The 16,408-nt window shown below is 41.4% G+C and overlaps 1 protein-coding gene across 2 annotated transcripts in view; it reads left to right on the top strand.

Moving 5' to 3' along the window:
* The window catches only part of DNAL1 (dynein axonemal light chain 1), a 42,463-nt gene that overhangs the window by 1,961 nt on the left and 24,094 nt on the right, over positions 1 to 16,408 (top strand). For both annotated transcript variants that reach the window (XM_056134014.1, XM_056134016.1), the window contains exons 2-3: positions 10,091 to 10,129; positions 12,780 to 12,889. In XM_056134014.1, the coding sequence (XP_055989989.1) occupies positions 10,091 to 10,129; positions 12,780 to 12,889 (149 nt within the window). The remainder of the gene's footprint in view (positions 1 to 10,090; positions 10,130 to 12,779; positions 12,890 to 16,408) is intronic.

Here is a 16,408-nt window from a genome sequence, read left to right as displayed (position 1 = left end):
AACCATCCTGCAGGCCCCAGAGCATCCATCCATCTTCCTTCCTTCCTTCCTTCCTTCCTTCCTTCCTTCCTTCCTTCCTTCCTTCCTTCCTTTTTCTTTCCTTTCTTCTTTCCTCCTTCCCTCCCTCCCTCCCTCCCTCCCTCCCTCCCTCCCTCCCTCCCTTCCTTCCTGTGTCACATCTGGTGATGCTCAGAACTTACTCTGGCTTCTGGTAGGGGATCACTCCTGGTGGGGCTCAGGGTACTGTATGGGGTGCCAGCAATTGAACTGTAATTGTTTAGCCACTGTACTATCTCCCCAACTCTCTTCTTTTGGCTGCACCTGGCTGTGCACAGGGGTTACTACTGATGGTGCTATGGGGCAGGGAGTGGAGGGGAATGACAATATGGGGTGTCAGAGATTGTGAGTTCTCAAAGTATTGTGTGGGGTGTGCAAAGCTTGTGCATTCGACCTTTGGTGGCCGAGAGCTGCCTCCCATCCTCCCCGGGCCTCCCCAGCAGAGAGACAGAGATGGAGGACCACAGCCTGATGGTGAAAATGGTCCATTTAATGCAGAACTGCTAGCATACTTATAGAACATATGCCGGGGGTTGAGGTATAGGACCTAGGTGTGACTGATCATTTACATGGAAAAAGCATCTGGAAATTTACATATATCATTTACATAGATAAAACATAGAAAAGTAGGAACAACAGCAACCGAAACCTGAGTCAAGTAATTATGACAGATGACCAGGATTATATATATTTCAGTGTCAACCAACTCCCAAATATTAGGAGCATGACGTTAAGGTTTTTCTGTGTTAAGCAAAGAACATTGCTCTATAGTAAAATATGAAAAGGCTATAGGGGAAATAGAAAAAAAAGTAATTCACTACAAATACAAAATCCAAATCCAGAATTACCAGAAAGTTTTGCCTTATAAGTAGCCAATATTGACTTGGGGAACTGTGACATTGAAGTGTAAAACACGAAGGAAAGGTTAAAGATAAACTCAGGAGATTAGGGATGCTTGCAAGAGCACTGTAAGCTTCTCTGGGAGGAGGAAAATGGGCAATTCACTGATGAAGTCTAAAACACTTGTGGTTTAATATCCAACAAGAGATCACACCCAGGATGGTGGACTGAAAGGCAAGTGCTGGGCTGGATAATACAGCGGGTAGGGCATTTGCCTTGCACACAGCCGACCTGGGTTCGATCCCTGGCATCCCATATGGTCCCCCGAGCACTACTAGGAGTAATTCCTGAGTGCAGAGCCAGGAGTAACCCCTGTGCATCGCTGGATGTGACCCAAAAAAGAAAAAAAGAAAAGCAAGTGCCTTAACTCTGTACTTTCTCTCTAGCCTACATCTTTTCTTTGTAAATAACATTGGTAATAAGGATGTCACATTTTTTTAGTTTAAAAAAATGTAGATAACATGGTTAGAATAGTCTTAACATTTATGATATTAATATTACTTCTGCCCCACTATCAAAGTGCCTAAGACCCTCTACCTCTGTCCCTTTGTCACCTCTACTTTGGCCTTTTCACTCTTCTGCCTCTTTCTTCCTACTTATTGGTGAGCTCAGTTTTGTAATACAATATTGACAACTTACCATGGATGAATACTGTCTATTCCCTAGTTTCATCTCTCTCTATGCCTCTGATCAGTGAGATCATCTGGTATTTGTCCTCTCCCTCTGACTTAATTTCACTTAAGTACAATGCCCCCCCCCCCCCCCAGTTCCATCCACATTGTCATGAACTGCATGATTTCTTGTTTTGTGTGTTCAGGGGACTATAGGGGATGCCCATAGTTGAAGCTGGGTCAGATGTATGCAAGGCAAACACCCTGCCTATTGTACTATCACTCCAGCCCCATTGAACTTCATGATTTGATCTTTTCTCACAGTTGCATAGTATTCCATTCTGTTTAGATAATATAATTTCTTGTGTTGTTATCATATCTTGGTTATTGTGCTTATGCTGCAGTGAACATAGGTGAGCCTCTATCTGTCTGAATAAATGTTTATGGTGGGATTTTTTGGTTTTGTTTTGTTTTTGCCATATCCAGCGGCACTCAGGGGTTGTTCCTTGCTTTGCACTTTGGGATCACTCCTGAAGTGCTCAGGGATGAACAAATGGGGTGCTGGGGATTGAACATGGGTTGGCTGTGTGCAAGGCAAGTGCCCTACCCACAGTACTATCACTCCAATCCAGTGTTTTTGTGTTTTAAGGATAGATACCAAGAAGTTGAATTGTAGGGTTGTACAGAAGCATTATTCTTAATATTGTTTAGACATCCCCGTACTGTTTTCCATAGAGGTTGAACCAGATGACATTTTTACCAACAGATTCCTTTTTTAGCACACCCTTGTCAACATTGATTGTTTTCAGTCATTTTAAATATATACCATTCTTAACTGTTGTGAAATGGCATTTCATTTTTTTTATTTTCACTTCCCTGATAATGAATGATGATGGCTATTTGTCTCTTCAGGGAAGTGTCTGCCCATCATTTCTCCCCATTTTGATCTCATTTTTGTTATTTTGTTGTAATCTTGCTTATTAGTTCTTTGCCTGATGTATTAAGTGCAAATAGTCTCTCCCTTCCATTAGGGAGTCTCTTTATTTTTGTTTGTTTTTGCCAAGCAAACCCTTTTAAATTTGATACAGTCACATTCGTTTATTTTTGTTATTGTTATGTTTGCCAATGGAGCCAACTAACTGAAGACATCTCTGAGGTCGATGTCCTAGAGAGTTCTGTATTTTCCTCAATGCCCTTTATGGATTTTGGTCCAATTTTTAAATTCCTACTTAATGCTCTTTGAATTAATTTTTGTAAGTGCTGTGAGATGCGGGTCAGTTTTAGTGTATCTAGCTTTCCCAGCACCATTTGTTTAAGAGGCTTTCTTTGCTTCACTTCATGGGCCCAACTCTTTGTCATAGATTAACTGTCCATAAATCTGAGGGTTTATCTATGGACTCTCACTTCTAGTCACTTATGTTACATTGTTCTGAGAGTATCTTTATTCCAGTTAAGGGTGTCAGTTTCAATCAATGGTGTCTCATATTTGAGGAAAAGTGATATTACGGCAACACTTGTTCCAGGTTCCAGCTGCCAAAAGTTATCAACTGGATAGAAAGACTCTCTTCTTTGATCAACTCTTTTTTGGGGGAAGGGGGGCAGCAGCCGACTGGTTTGCCTGTGAGTCAGTGCCAGGGCCTGAGGATATGGTGCTGTTCCAGCCCTGCAGTTTTGGGGATTACCTGAGCCACCCCAACAGTGATGGAGGGCAGCCAGGCAAAAACCAGCAATGATTGGTGGAGCCATGTGGGGCTGGGAATTAAACCCGGCCGTCTGTGCTCGCTCCCTATCCCAGCACAGGAGTTAGAGTTATGTGATCCATGTTTCCTGCACTAACAGTGGTACAGGAATAGATATGCCCGCCTCTATCTTGAGACCTATATTCTCAATTCTGATATTGATGTCATTCTTGATTCCGATGACAGCTTGAGTAATAAGTGAGGAGACTGCTTTAGCACCATCCTCTTCATCTTCAAATTCTCAATTTTCTTCTTTCTTACCATCAGGAGACTTCTGCTTTTATCAAGGAACTTATAACTCAGTTCTTTATGCCATAATTGTTGGATTGACATAGTATTTTTTTATTTGGTTTATTATGTAGATAATCATTTGCACAGTCTTTTGGTTTTGCTGTGTTGTGTTTTTTGACTGTGCTCAGCCCTTACTCCTGTAGTGCCACTCCTTGGGGTGGGAGGGTGGGGTGGGGGGCACAGGGGATGTACACGATACTGGGAATCCAGCCCTGCATGGATGGAAAGGGTCTTATTACCCACTGTCCTGTCTCTCTACCCCTCATTTGCACAGATTTTTTATTTTTTTCTGTTCATTTAAATTTGTAGTTCTTTTCATCATAACATCAATAAAGATCCCTTGAACAGTGTTAAGCAGTGATAATATACATACTTGATGTGTTTGAGATCTAGAGATACTTTCTGAGGAGAGGGGTGGGATAGGAAGGTGTCACCCCTGGTGGTGCTCAGGGCTTACTCTTGGTTCTGCACTTAGGAATTACTCTTGGTAGTGCTTGGGGGACCAGATGGGATACCAGGAATTGAATCCAGGTCAGCGGCATCCAGGGCAAATGCCCTACCCACTGTACTATGACTCTAGTTGATATAGATGTATTTTTAAAGTTACCTTACCAAAAGACCCATTTTGAGCACTTTATTTATTTAGGTTTTTTTGGCCACACCCAGCGCGGTCAGGGCTTTAGCCTGGTTGCTCAGGGATCACTCCCGCCCACTGTACTATATCTCTGGCCCCCGGACCACTTTATTTAAAATAAACACCCTCAACACATATACACAGATCATGATACCCCTTACTAAGGTCACTCTTTCTTTTCCTTGTAATTGTCACCTTCTGATAGTCTACATGAATTTTTCCCTAACATTTGCCATCTACCTTCAGTAGTTATGAGTTCTTTGAATACTGGAATCTTTTTTTGTATTGTTCATTGATGCATCTTAACCTGTAGCACTGTAGCACTGTCTTCCCATTGTTCATCGATTTGCTTAAGCGGATTCCTCCGCCCCTCTTGGAGAGCCCAGCAAGCTACCAAGAGTATCTCAGAGGAATCGAACCTAGGTTGGCCTGGTTGTCCACATGCAAGGGAAATGCCCTACCCGCTGTGCTATTGCTCCAGCCCACATCTTAATCACATAGACTATTTGATACATAGAGATACTCAATGACTACAAGCCCAAATTATTAATTCTTCCATTATTATGTTTGTTCTCCACCTCTCTCTGAGTGCCCGGCAAGCTACTGAGAGTATCTCACCCGCACAGCAGAGCCTGGCAAACTACCTGTGACGTACTCGATATGCCAAACACAGTAACAACAAGTCTCATGATGGAGACGTTACTGGGCCCGCTCGAGCAAATCGATGAACAACGGGAGGACCGTGATTATGTTTGTTATAGATTTTTGCTATTCGCTTTTTCAGATAAGAAATTCTCTTTCTCTTAATTGAGAGCATTTGATATCAGATGTAAAACTATCAAGAACTTTTTATGTACTTATATATGATTTCTCTCCCTTAATCCATTTTTAATTATACTTATAGATTTCAGTTACATAAACTTTTTGTTGTTGTTAATAAATCCTATGCTCCTAGGAGAAACCATTCTTTTTTTTTTTTTTAATTTTTTTTATTAGTGAAACACCATGAGGTACAGTTGTAGATTTACAATTTTTTGTGCTTGGGTTTGATTATACAATGATCAGATACCCATCCCTCCACCAGTGCCCATTTTCCACCACCATGGATAATATCCCCCCCACCCCCATCCCCCCATCCCCCCCTGCCTCTGTGGCAGGGCAATCCCCTGTGTTCTCTCTCTCCTTTTGGGTGTTGTGGTCTGCAAAAGAGGCATTGAGTGGCAAACATGTTCAGTCCATAGTCCACTTTCGACATGCATCTCCCCTCCTGGGAGGATCCTCCAAACACCCTTTATTTGGTGTTCCCTTCTCTATCTGAGCTGCCCTTTCCTCTAGAATGCCCGACTGGCCACTAAGCTATGGAGTAATCCTCCTGGTGCTGATCTCAGCTATTCTTGGGTATTAATCTCATATTTTGTTACTTTATGTCCCCCAGATGAATGCAATCTTTCTATGTCTATCCCTCTCTTTCTGACTCATTTCGCTTAGCATGATACTTTCCATGTTGTACCACTTGTATGTAAATTTCATGACTTCATCTTTTCTAAGAGCTACATAGTACTCCATTGTGTAGATGTACCAAAGAGAAACCATTTTTTTTTTTGGTTTTTTTTTTTTTTTTTTTGCTTTCTGGGTCACACCTGGTGGTGCACAGGGGTTACTCCTGGCTCTGCACTCAGGAGTTACTCCTGGCGGTGCTCAGGGGACCATATGGGATGCTGGGAATCGAACCCGGGTTGGCCGCGTACAAGGCAAACACCCTACCCGCTGTGCTATCTCTCCAGCCCCGAGAAACCATTCTTGATTACGATCATTTGAAGTCTTTGGCTTTGGAGATCTGAGTTGAAAGAGCAGAGAGGGTAAGGCACTTGCTTTTCATGTCACCAAATTGGTCCAGACTTTGGCCCCTCAAGCACAGCAGGAATCGACCTCCTTCCGCATAGATCCAGGAGTTCAACCTCCCATACTGTAGGGTGTGCGCCCCCTACCCCAAAATCAATGGAAATCTAATATCGTATCTAGATGTGGGCTGAGAAACTAATCTGGTCATAGCATTAAGGTTATTCTAGCCTTGAAAATGAGTAGGCAGCTATCCTGCTTTTTCTGGTTTCTGAAATAACCTGTATAACGGAATATCTGCTCCTCAAAAGCCTGGCAATAATCACTTGTAAAACTATCTAAGCTTGGAGCTTTGGGGAGGAGGATGAGGGTAAATCCTTTTGATCAGCTTTTTCAGTGTTTTAAAACACATTTTAAGGATAGTTATTGGTTTATTCATATTTTCTGAAGCTGCGTGTGACAATTTCAGCAGTTTTGTGGGTTTTTTCCCCCAGAAATGCATATTTTGTCTAGGTTTTCAAACTTAATACTGTGTTATATAACATTGGTTTCTCCTTGCTCCTCTTGCTCAGAGCTTAGGTTTTATTGAGTTTCAGCCATCATAGTGCTCTTTAAGCACGCCCAGTTCCATCAGGCACTCCTAGTCCTCTGTGTTTATCTTTAACCTCTCATTTGTGCTCTTCTTCCCCTATCTGTTAATCACTTATATCCCCCAAACAGGTGTTGTAACTTGTAAAGTCAAATTCTTCTGAGGGTTCTGGATTTTGTTTGTATGAGTGAAATACTGCTTTTCTCTTTCCCTTATGTCCTTTGTATAGTTTATTTTAGAGCAATGTCCTTTTTGTATAGACACAGGAAGACAGTTCATGCTATGCTTTTGTAACATGGGAGTTAATTGACTCAGAATAATATTTACTCCTGTGCATCGTCATATTTATTTGATGTAAGCTTCAGTTGCCCTTACTTCCTAACACCCCCCAAAGAGGGTCCCAGCTAGGGACCTGGATGGACCAAAGCAAGCTGCTGGCTACCCTGGCATCGAAAAGGAACAGGCTTAGTGCCATAAGAAGTACAGTAAGTTAAGAGCATCGTCATGGAACAAACTCTGTCATAACAAAAAGAAGTAACTGAATAAGGACCCTGCTGGGGTTATGAAAGATGAATCTGGCCTGAGGCTGTATTCTGGGATATAGAGAGATGTCCCCAGGAAGAATCGCACTTTAGGCTTAATATATCTTACTGTATCAAATATATCAAAATGTCTAGAAATATTATTAAGAAGTAAATTTTTTTTTTTTTTTTTTGCTTTTTGGGTCACACCTGGCAATGCACAGGGTTACTCCTGGCCCTGCACTCAGGAATTACCCCTAGCGATGCTCAGGGGACCATATGGGATGCTGGGACTCGAACCCGAGTCGGCCGCGTTCAAAGCAAATGCCCTACCCGCTTTGCTATTGCTCCAGCCCCAAGAAGTAAATTTAAGATGACTGTTTAAATGGTTTACTAGCTAAGAAAAGGAGAAAAAAAAGGAGAAAGCAATACATCCTTAGACCAAATTCTGCCCTTGGGCTGATAGATGAGATTTTTATCTTTGAGTTAATTTCCTAGTAGAATTTACCCTGAAGGAAGGACTTTACAACTGTTCATTGTTATGATAAAGTTCAGCCACACCTATGTGTAATTGCTACTCCCATCCTTCTGGATTTCTATATGTAACTAATGCTGTGAGACTTGAATAAATGGCCACTAATTACCAACCAGCCAACTTGTGGCCTTGCTGTCTGCTGTCCTGGGAAGGTGGTTCTTGGCCACCAAACACAATTGAACTAACACATGAGTTTGCTTATTTATTTTGGGGAGGAAATTGGTTGGTGCTGGATTTTCTCGTATGGGGCATCTACTGAGCTGTTGCTGAGCTACATCCCAAGTCCTTTTTTTTTTTTAATTTTTATTTTATTATTTTTTGCTTATTGGGTCACACTGGCATTGCATCAGGGGTTACTCCTGGTTTATGCACTCAGGAATTACTCCTGGCAGTGCTTGGGGGACCATATGGGATGCTGAGACTCGAACCCTGGTCTGCTGTGTGCAAGGCAAACACCCTATCTGCTATGCTGTCGCTCTAGCCTCTCAGGTCCTTATTTTTATTTACTATTATTTATTTATTTTGAGGCCACACCTGGTGTTGCTTGGGGCTTACTCCTGACTCTGTGCTCAAGGATCACTCCTGACTGGCCCTGGGGGACCATATAGGGTCCTGGAGATCAAGTCCAGGTCAGCTGTGTGCAAGTCAAGTCCCCTGACCACTGTACTATCTCTCTGGCCCCATAGAATTTTATTTTTAACCAGTTATTTATTAGTATGTCTTTACTTTCTAGATACAGTAGTACATATTTTTAAAAATTTCCTCTTATTATTCTTTGGGTTCCCTTTTTTCCAGATTGAGCTCTAGCAATAGTTTCTTAAGAATGTCTTCCATTGCTCATCTTTAAAAATTTGCATATATTACATCTGAAATACCATTGGTTCTATGGTAAAACATTTCTAATAAGATAACAAGAACTTGGAAATAAGCTGTTGTGAGCACTTTTTCTTTCTTTTGTTTTTTGAGCCTCATCTGGTGATACTCAGGTCTTACTCCTGACTTTGTGCCCAGGAATCTCTCCTGGAAGGCACAGGGGACCATATGGTGTTCTGGGGGTCAAACAGGGTCTGCCACACGCAAGGCAAACAACCCATCCACTCTACTATCACTCTGGTCCCTAAAAGGCCTGATCTTTTTCTAAGTGTCACCACTTTCACTTGGCTACAGCAATTTAAAATCATTCATGCTGTAAGATACATAAAAGTTTCCAGGATCTTAACATGTGAAAGAACATATAGAGGGACAGGGAAATAGCTCAACAGGCTGGAGCACCAGCTCTGCGTGCGGAGGCCTAGCTAGGTTAATTCCACAGCTCCAGGTGTTCCCTCAAGTGCCGCCTGGAAGCAGTTCCCAGCACTGGTGGCAAATAGCCCCCAGCAGCATCATGTATGGCCCCAAGACAAAAACCAGATACAGGCCCTAGAATCAGAGTCACTAAAATAAGATGCTTTTAATTTGACCCAAGTTCCTTCACCAATGTGTCCTTCCCTCCACCATTGTCCCCAGTTTCCTGTCTACACCCCAAATCTGTCCCCTTGGCAGGCACAAAATAATTTATTTCATATTGCTTATTCCAACAACATGGTAAGTTGAATTATTAAAAACAAAAAACCAAAAACAGTTCAGTAAAAGAAAATTTGTAGAAATTTTTGTGTCTCACAATGGGATTATTAAAGTCATTGAGGATTACTGACTGTTGCTGTGTGGCCTTCGCTTACTGAACTTGGTGGACTTTCATGCTACTTTCCCATCTAATTTGCTACGCTCCTACTAGGCTGTCAGTATCGCAGGATTGGGAATTGCTCCTGCAGGACCAGCAACTGTAGAATTGGTGTGATTCTCGTCCTGCTCCCTTGGGAGGAGGCCCGTAGACCAGCGTACCTGTAACTCTCATCAGCTTGCCGTCTCTTCTGAGATGAGTTGTGAAGCTGTGAATGAAGACCGTTTGTATGGTGGCAGCTGTGAGATGTGGGTATAGCTGCTGGGCTTCAGCAGGGTGGGGACTCGCCCCCCCCCCCCAAAGGGTCCCATAGTTTAATAAGATACACTTTGATATCAGCTATTGAAAGATGTGTATTTTTTTAGAATAAACAAAATGGAAATAAAGTTTCTGGGCATTGCATCAAGATCTCTTAATTTTTTTCCTAAGAGGTATTAAAATTTCTGAATTCAGCAAATGAAATTGCCTCAAAGAAATTAACTTTTTAGTGGTAAATGCCATGCCTGATAAATTGTTAGCTGAAAATGGAATCTCCAAGTAATACTCATAAAGATAACCTACCTTTCTTTTTTTTCTTTCCTTCTTTCTTTCCTTCCTTCCTTCCTTCTTTCTTTCTTTCTTTCTTTCTTTCTTTCTTTCTTTCTTTCTTTCTAGGCAAAAGCAACAACAATCAAAGAAGCCCTAGCCAGATGGGTGAGTATGTGAGATTTTACTTCCTTTGGAACCCATACAAGGAGAAGTTTGGGATAGTTATTTCAATATAACCATTTAATAAAAAGAATATTTGTGGTATTTGAATCCGTTTGCTATCTAAACTGTAGAGATAGATGTGTGAACCTGCACAGTTGATCAAATTGTGCAGAATATCAACACAAACATAGAAATGTATGCATATACAAATGGGAACAAGTAAAATTTGGGAAATCTGAATGAAATCAGTGGATCGTATCAATACCTATATCTTGTAATATTATACTATTGTTTTGGAAAAATACTACCATTGGGAGAAACTGAAGAAAATATATAAGGGATCTCTGGATTTTTTTTTTTTATAAATGCTGATCGATCTTCTACTTGTCTTAAAATTTTCAATTAAAAAGTCTTACTTTCAGGCCAGGGATAATGAATGCTTCAAGGGCTAGGGCACATGCTGTACACAAGGGGCCCCAGGGTCAGTCCCCCACTCCTTTGGGAGTGATCCTTGACATAGCTGACTGGGCCTGGCATGGAGCACACGCTCTGCATGTGGGAGCCCCAGGTTCAGACTCCAGCACATTTGGGAGTGGCTTGGAACATCATCCGGCATGGCCTACCTGCAGCGGAGCTCCAGGCTGCAGATGGTTTAGAGGGCTGGAGCACATGCTGTGCATGTCCAAGCCCTGGGATTTGATCCCTGGCACCACATGATTCCCCAAGCACAGTTGGATGCAGCAAAACAAAATATAAATTGGTTTTTGCTTACAAGAAGGTTTGGTGATGGGAGCTTGGAGGACGCTTTGGACACAGCCAGTGGTGCTCAGGGGTTAGTCCTGGCTCTGTTCAGGAGTGACACTGGTACTTAGGGCACCATATATGGTGCATGGGACTTGAAAGAGGGTTTTAGTCTCGACCGTCAGTTGCAAGGCAAATGCCTTGCCTTAAATACTCTTTTGCCCCTGCTCCTTGTAGTTTTTTGTTTTGTTTTGTTTTGGGGCTATACCTGGCAGTGCTCAGGACTTACTTCTGACTCTGTGTTCAAGGATTGTTCCTGGCAAGATTGTGGAGTGGGGAGCCTATGTGGTGCTGGGGATCCAACGTGGGTCAGCTTCATGCAACGCAAGCGCCCTCCCTGCTGTACTATTACTCGAGCCCCACGCCTGGAAAACTTTACCTAGTCAGTTATTACTCTAAGACAGCTTAAATCTCTTGTGATAGTATATAAGTTTTTTTTTTTATTTCCTTTAAGCACTATCAGGAATCCCCAACTACTATCAGGAGCCTTGGCCCCAAAATAAAAATAGATAAATGTCATATTCAGGTGATATGGTAGCATATGTTTGTGAGTTATCTAGGCTTTAGATAGTTGGTATTTTTTTTTTTGTCTCGATAACTTGAACACAGATTATAAATGTAGAAAAATAAAAACCATGGGGGTCGGAGCGATGGTTCAGTGGGCAGGGTGTTTGCCTAGCACACAGCTGACCCAAGTTCAATCCCCAGCATCCCATTTGGTCCCACGAGCACCACCAGGGGTAATTCTTGAGTGCAGAGCCAGGAGTAACCCTTGAGCATCGTTGGGAATGACCCAAAAAAGAAAAAAAAAAGGTATGAATAGCTGATAATAATAATAGTACAAGAATGATTAACAGTGGCATTATTATGAAAATACAAACAAAATCATAATAAGAAATTACCTCAGGAACCAGAGAGATGGTACAGGAGTTGAAGAGCTTGCTGTGCTTGTGTTCGACCACTTGTTCCATATGCAGTCCTTCAGTACTGTCAGGAGTGATTCCTGTGCACAGAGCCAGGAGTAAGCTCCGAACACAGCCAGGTATGGCCCCAAAACAAACAAAACAAAATGAAAAAGAGTGATGTTTAAACCTGGAGGGCTGGGGGAGATATTTAAAGGTAGGAATTCTCAGGAAAATGTTTATATTGTTGGATTTTGTTTTGTTTCAGTTTGTGTTTTTGGCTACACCCTGCTGTGCTCAAGGCTTACTCTCGATTCTGTATTCATGGACTACTTTTGGCTGGGCTCAGGGAACCATAGGGATGCGGGGAGTTGAACTCAAGTTGTCTGTGTGCAAGTGTCCTGCCTGCTGTACTGTTGCTCTAGCCCCAGATTGTTGGGTGTTGTTTCTCTTTAGTCATTATAGTCTTTAGAAGAATTTTAAGTAAGCTTATTTACTCCTTTCAATTTGCGGGCCTGGGGCTCAAGCCATAGTACAGCAGGTAGGGCATTTGCCTTGCATCAATACCCAGCATCCCATATGGTCCCCCAAATACAGCTAGGAGTAATTCCTGAGTGCAGAGTCAGGAGTAACCCCTGAGCATAGCTGGGTGTGACCCAAAAAGCAAGAAAAAAAATGTCAATTTGTGGGCCCTGGCAATAAATTATGTCGATAAGCCATGTAGAAACATGGTTATCAGATTCAGTAATAAATGTCAATAAATTAATAAGGTAAAGAATGCAGGGTTACTAAGTACTGATAATAGTTTTAAAATAACATTATAAATCACCTCTCTGCCTTTTGGCTAAGATAAAGTGAAATGACATTATAAAATCTTGACAAATTCTGATCTTTTTCAGTTTTATGTTATAATCAGAAATTATTTTTCCCCCAATTAATTTTTACTATAGGAAGAGAAAACCAGTCAGAAGCCATCCGAAGCCAAAGAGATAAAGCTTTATGCCCAGATTCCCCCTATAGAGAAAATGGATGCATCTTTGTCCACTCTTGGTAACTGCGAGTAAGTTCTTGGTTTTTTTTTCCTTCTAATATTGCTGTTGTTTCTCTTCTAATTACTCATACTAGAAATATTTGTTTTTGGCAATACTACAGGAAGTAGGGCACTGCCTTGCACAGGTCGACCTAGGTTTCATGCCTGGCACCTCATATAGTTCCCAGAGTACTGCCAGGAGTGATTCCTGAGTGTCACCTGGTGTGGCCCAAAAACAAAACAAACAAAAACACAGAAATAAAGGAAAAGAAATACTTCTTTGTGTGTGTGTGTGTATGGTCTTCCTTTGTATTAAATATTTGGCAAGATGGTATCTCACTAATAATAAAAAAAAGTGCTTGGCAAGGCCAAATACCAAATATTTTTTTAAATAGGAATATAAAAAGGAACCTGAGCAATATAGTGTTTTTTTTTTACTGTGTAATTTTTATAATATACAGGGGAAGTAGAAATTTCCTTGACTTTTTGGAGATCCTAAATAACAAATCTAGTACTGCCATAAAATTTACTACTTTCTTTGGTAAAATCATCCCTAAAAGTCAGTAGTATGCTTATCAGACATCTAAAGGATAAAACTTTTGTTGTTTATTTGTACTTTTTGGTTTTTGGGTCATACATAGCAATGCTCAGAGTTACTTCTGGCTCTACATTTATAAATCACTCCTGGTGGTGCTTGTAGGGAACCATATGGAATGCTGGGGATTTAACCCAGGTAAGATGCATGCAAGGCAAGTGCCATCTTCCTAGCCTTGAAAAAACATTCTTAAGTTGTGGAAATACATTGTAAAACATCTAGGTAGTATAAAAAGCACACTGAAATACCAAATATATACCACCTTTGAGAACCTTTGATAGGATTTTTTTATGTAGAGTTTTCAAATTTTTTTTTCTAACTGGAGCATGTTACTTATTATGTAATCCTATTTTCCTATGGCTTTAAGTATCAGATGCAAATTAAGTTTTTAAAGATTTTTTTGGGGAGAGGGGCACATCTGCTGGTGTTCAGAGGTTATTCCTGGCTCTGTACTCAGGAATTATTCCTGGTGTCCGGTTGGTGCTCAGGGGACCATCTGGGGTGCCAGGGATTGAACCTGGGTCTGCCAAATGCAAGGCAAATGCCTTACCCCCTGTACTATCACTCCAGCCTCTTAAAGGAACTAAACTCTTTACATAGGGGCTAATTTGAGGCATTTATATTATATCTTCTAATCATGTTCTCAGGCAACAGTGTCACTTGTAAAGACTCTAAAATGTCAAAGAATCACTTGGAATTCCTCTTTGTATTCTACTGATTTCCTAACTACCATCTCCTTATACAGAAGAGACACCCTATACCAAATTTATAGAGACTGAATTTATAGGGATGAAACGTAGGAATCTGCGTTAATAATAAGCAACTTAGATTTTTTTTCTTTATGGGTCACACCCAGCGATGGTTAGGGGTTACTCCTGGTTCTGCACTCAGGAATTAGCCCTGGCGGTGCTGGGGGTACTATATGGATGCAGGGGATCAAACCTGGGTTGGCCATGTGCAAGGCAAACACCCTACCCGCTGTGCTATTGTTCCAGCCCCGGGTTTTGGACATATATTTGTAAACCTGTGCATTAGATCAATATCTGTCTTTGGAATATAAAGAAAAATAAAGATATCTAGTTATTTCGTGAAGCTTGTTCTTTGTGATGAGAGCACATTATATTTCATAAAAATCTACCTTGGATAAATTTTTGGATTAAAACATGATTTCAGTGCTTGTTTTTTTGTTTTTGTCCATACCCGGGCTGTTCCCAGAGGTGTTCAGGCCACTGCAGTGGTGGGAATCAAACCCGGGCATGCAAGACAAATTCTCTGCCACAGAGCCACAACATATGCTCAAAGGCATGATTTCAAAAAGCATGATTCTAAAGTGGTCAAATACCTTTTATCATAAATAAATAAATAAATAAATAAAGTTGCAGGACCACAGTCTTATTGTGAATTAATGTTATTTTTTGTTTTTGATGGGAGTTTGGGGGCACATCTGGAAGTGCTCAGGGGCTTACTCCTGGCTTGGTGCTCGGGGATCACTCCTGGTAGTACTAGGGTTCATAAGTGGTGCTGGGGAGTGAAGGCAAGGCAAGCACCTTACTTTCTGTGCTGTCTCTCTGGCACTAGCAATTTTTTGTTGAATTTGCACGGCAGCGCCTGGCAAGCTATCCGTGATGTATTCAATATGCCAAAAACAGTAACAACAAAGTCTCACAATGGAGATGTTACTGGGCCCGCTCGAGCAAATCAATGAACAGCGGGAGGACAGTGCAGTGCAGTGCTACATAAATCCTTACCAACAGTAAACATTTGAGAAGGTTTTGCACCCTATATCAGAGCGTCTTAGAGGACTTCCTAGCGTATTTGTATTTGTGTTGACAGTCGCTCTTTAGGTACCCTAAACAAGTGTTAAAGAATTATTCCCAATTGCATTTTCAGATTCAAGACACTACGTTTTTCATTGCTAGTCTTTGAAGTGTGGAATGACAGGAAAATACACAAATTTGACCATTAATTTACACTTTCTAGTAATTGCTTTTACTATGTCAAGCAAACAACAACAAAAAGAGAACAACTTCTCTTTAAGTCAAATTCAAGAGGATAATATATGCTGTCATTTAGAATCAAATTTTGTGGGCTTAAATTTGGCTCTGCTACTTTCTGGCTTATAATGTGAGGCAGATTGCGTGACTCTTTGTGCCTCAGTTTCCTCTTTTGTAAAATAAAGATGTTATAAAATTTGTTGCTGTGATGGTTAAAGTAGGTAATACATGTAAGCAGTAGTATTTAGAATTAGTTAGAATAATATGGATACATATTAAGTATTTAATAGAATTAAGTGGGGGTGGGGTTGGGGGGTGTCCCCTGGCGGTGCTCAGGGGACCATTTAGGTGCTGGGGATTGAACCTGGGTCAGACATGTGTAATGCAAGTGCCTGACCTGCTGTACTATCTCTCTGGCCCCAGTTTTCTTTTTTTTTGGTGGTGTTTTGGGGTGAGGGGGGTGAGGTGGAGGATGGTAGCTACAGAAGCAGTCCAAGAGCTTACTCCTGGCTCTGTTCTTGGGGGATCATATAGTGCCAGAGATCAAACAGGATTTTACAAGGCGAGTATAATAACCCTGTACTATCCAGCTAAAATTTGTGTTGATTTTTTAAAAAAAAAATTGGGACACTCCCAGTGATGCTTGGCCCAACAGTTTTCTAAGGCAACTAGGACTGCTACCCACTGCAGTATTGAAAGGGTGTGTTTCCTTCCATCCTAGTGGATCAAACTCAGAGCCATACTCACACTAGCTTCTTAAACATGTGGAGTGGGTCGTTATTCCATATGAGATTGTGTAATTGAAGGAAGGATGGCAAAAGTTTTGTTTAAAAATGAAGTTATGGGTGCTGGAGAGATAGTACAAGTTAGGTGCTTGCTTTGCATGGAGTTGACCCCGGGTTCAGTCCCCATTACCCCATATGATCCCTCAAGGCTGCCAGCAGTGATTCCTAAGCACAG

The sequence above is a fragment of the Sorex fumeus genome, unplaced genomic scaffold (assembly GCF_029834395.1).
Source record: "Sorex fumeus unplaced genomic scaffold, SorFum_2.1 ptg000098l, whole genome shotgun sequence".
Lineage (NCBI taxonomy): Eukaryota > Metazoa > Chordata > Mammalia > Eulipotyphla > Soricidae > Sorex > Sorex fumeus.
Note: the sequence above shows the minus strand (reverse complement) of the source record. Positions and strands in the feature narration are given on the sequence as shown.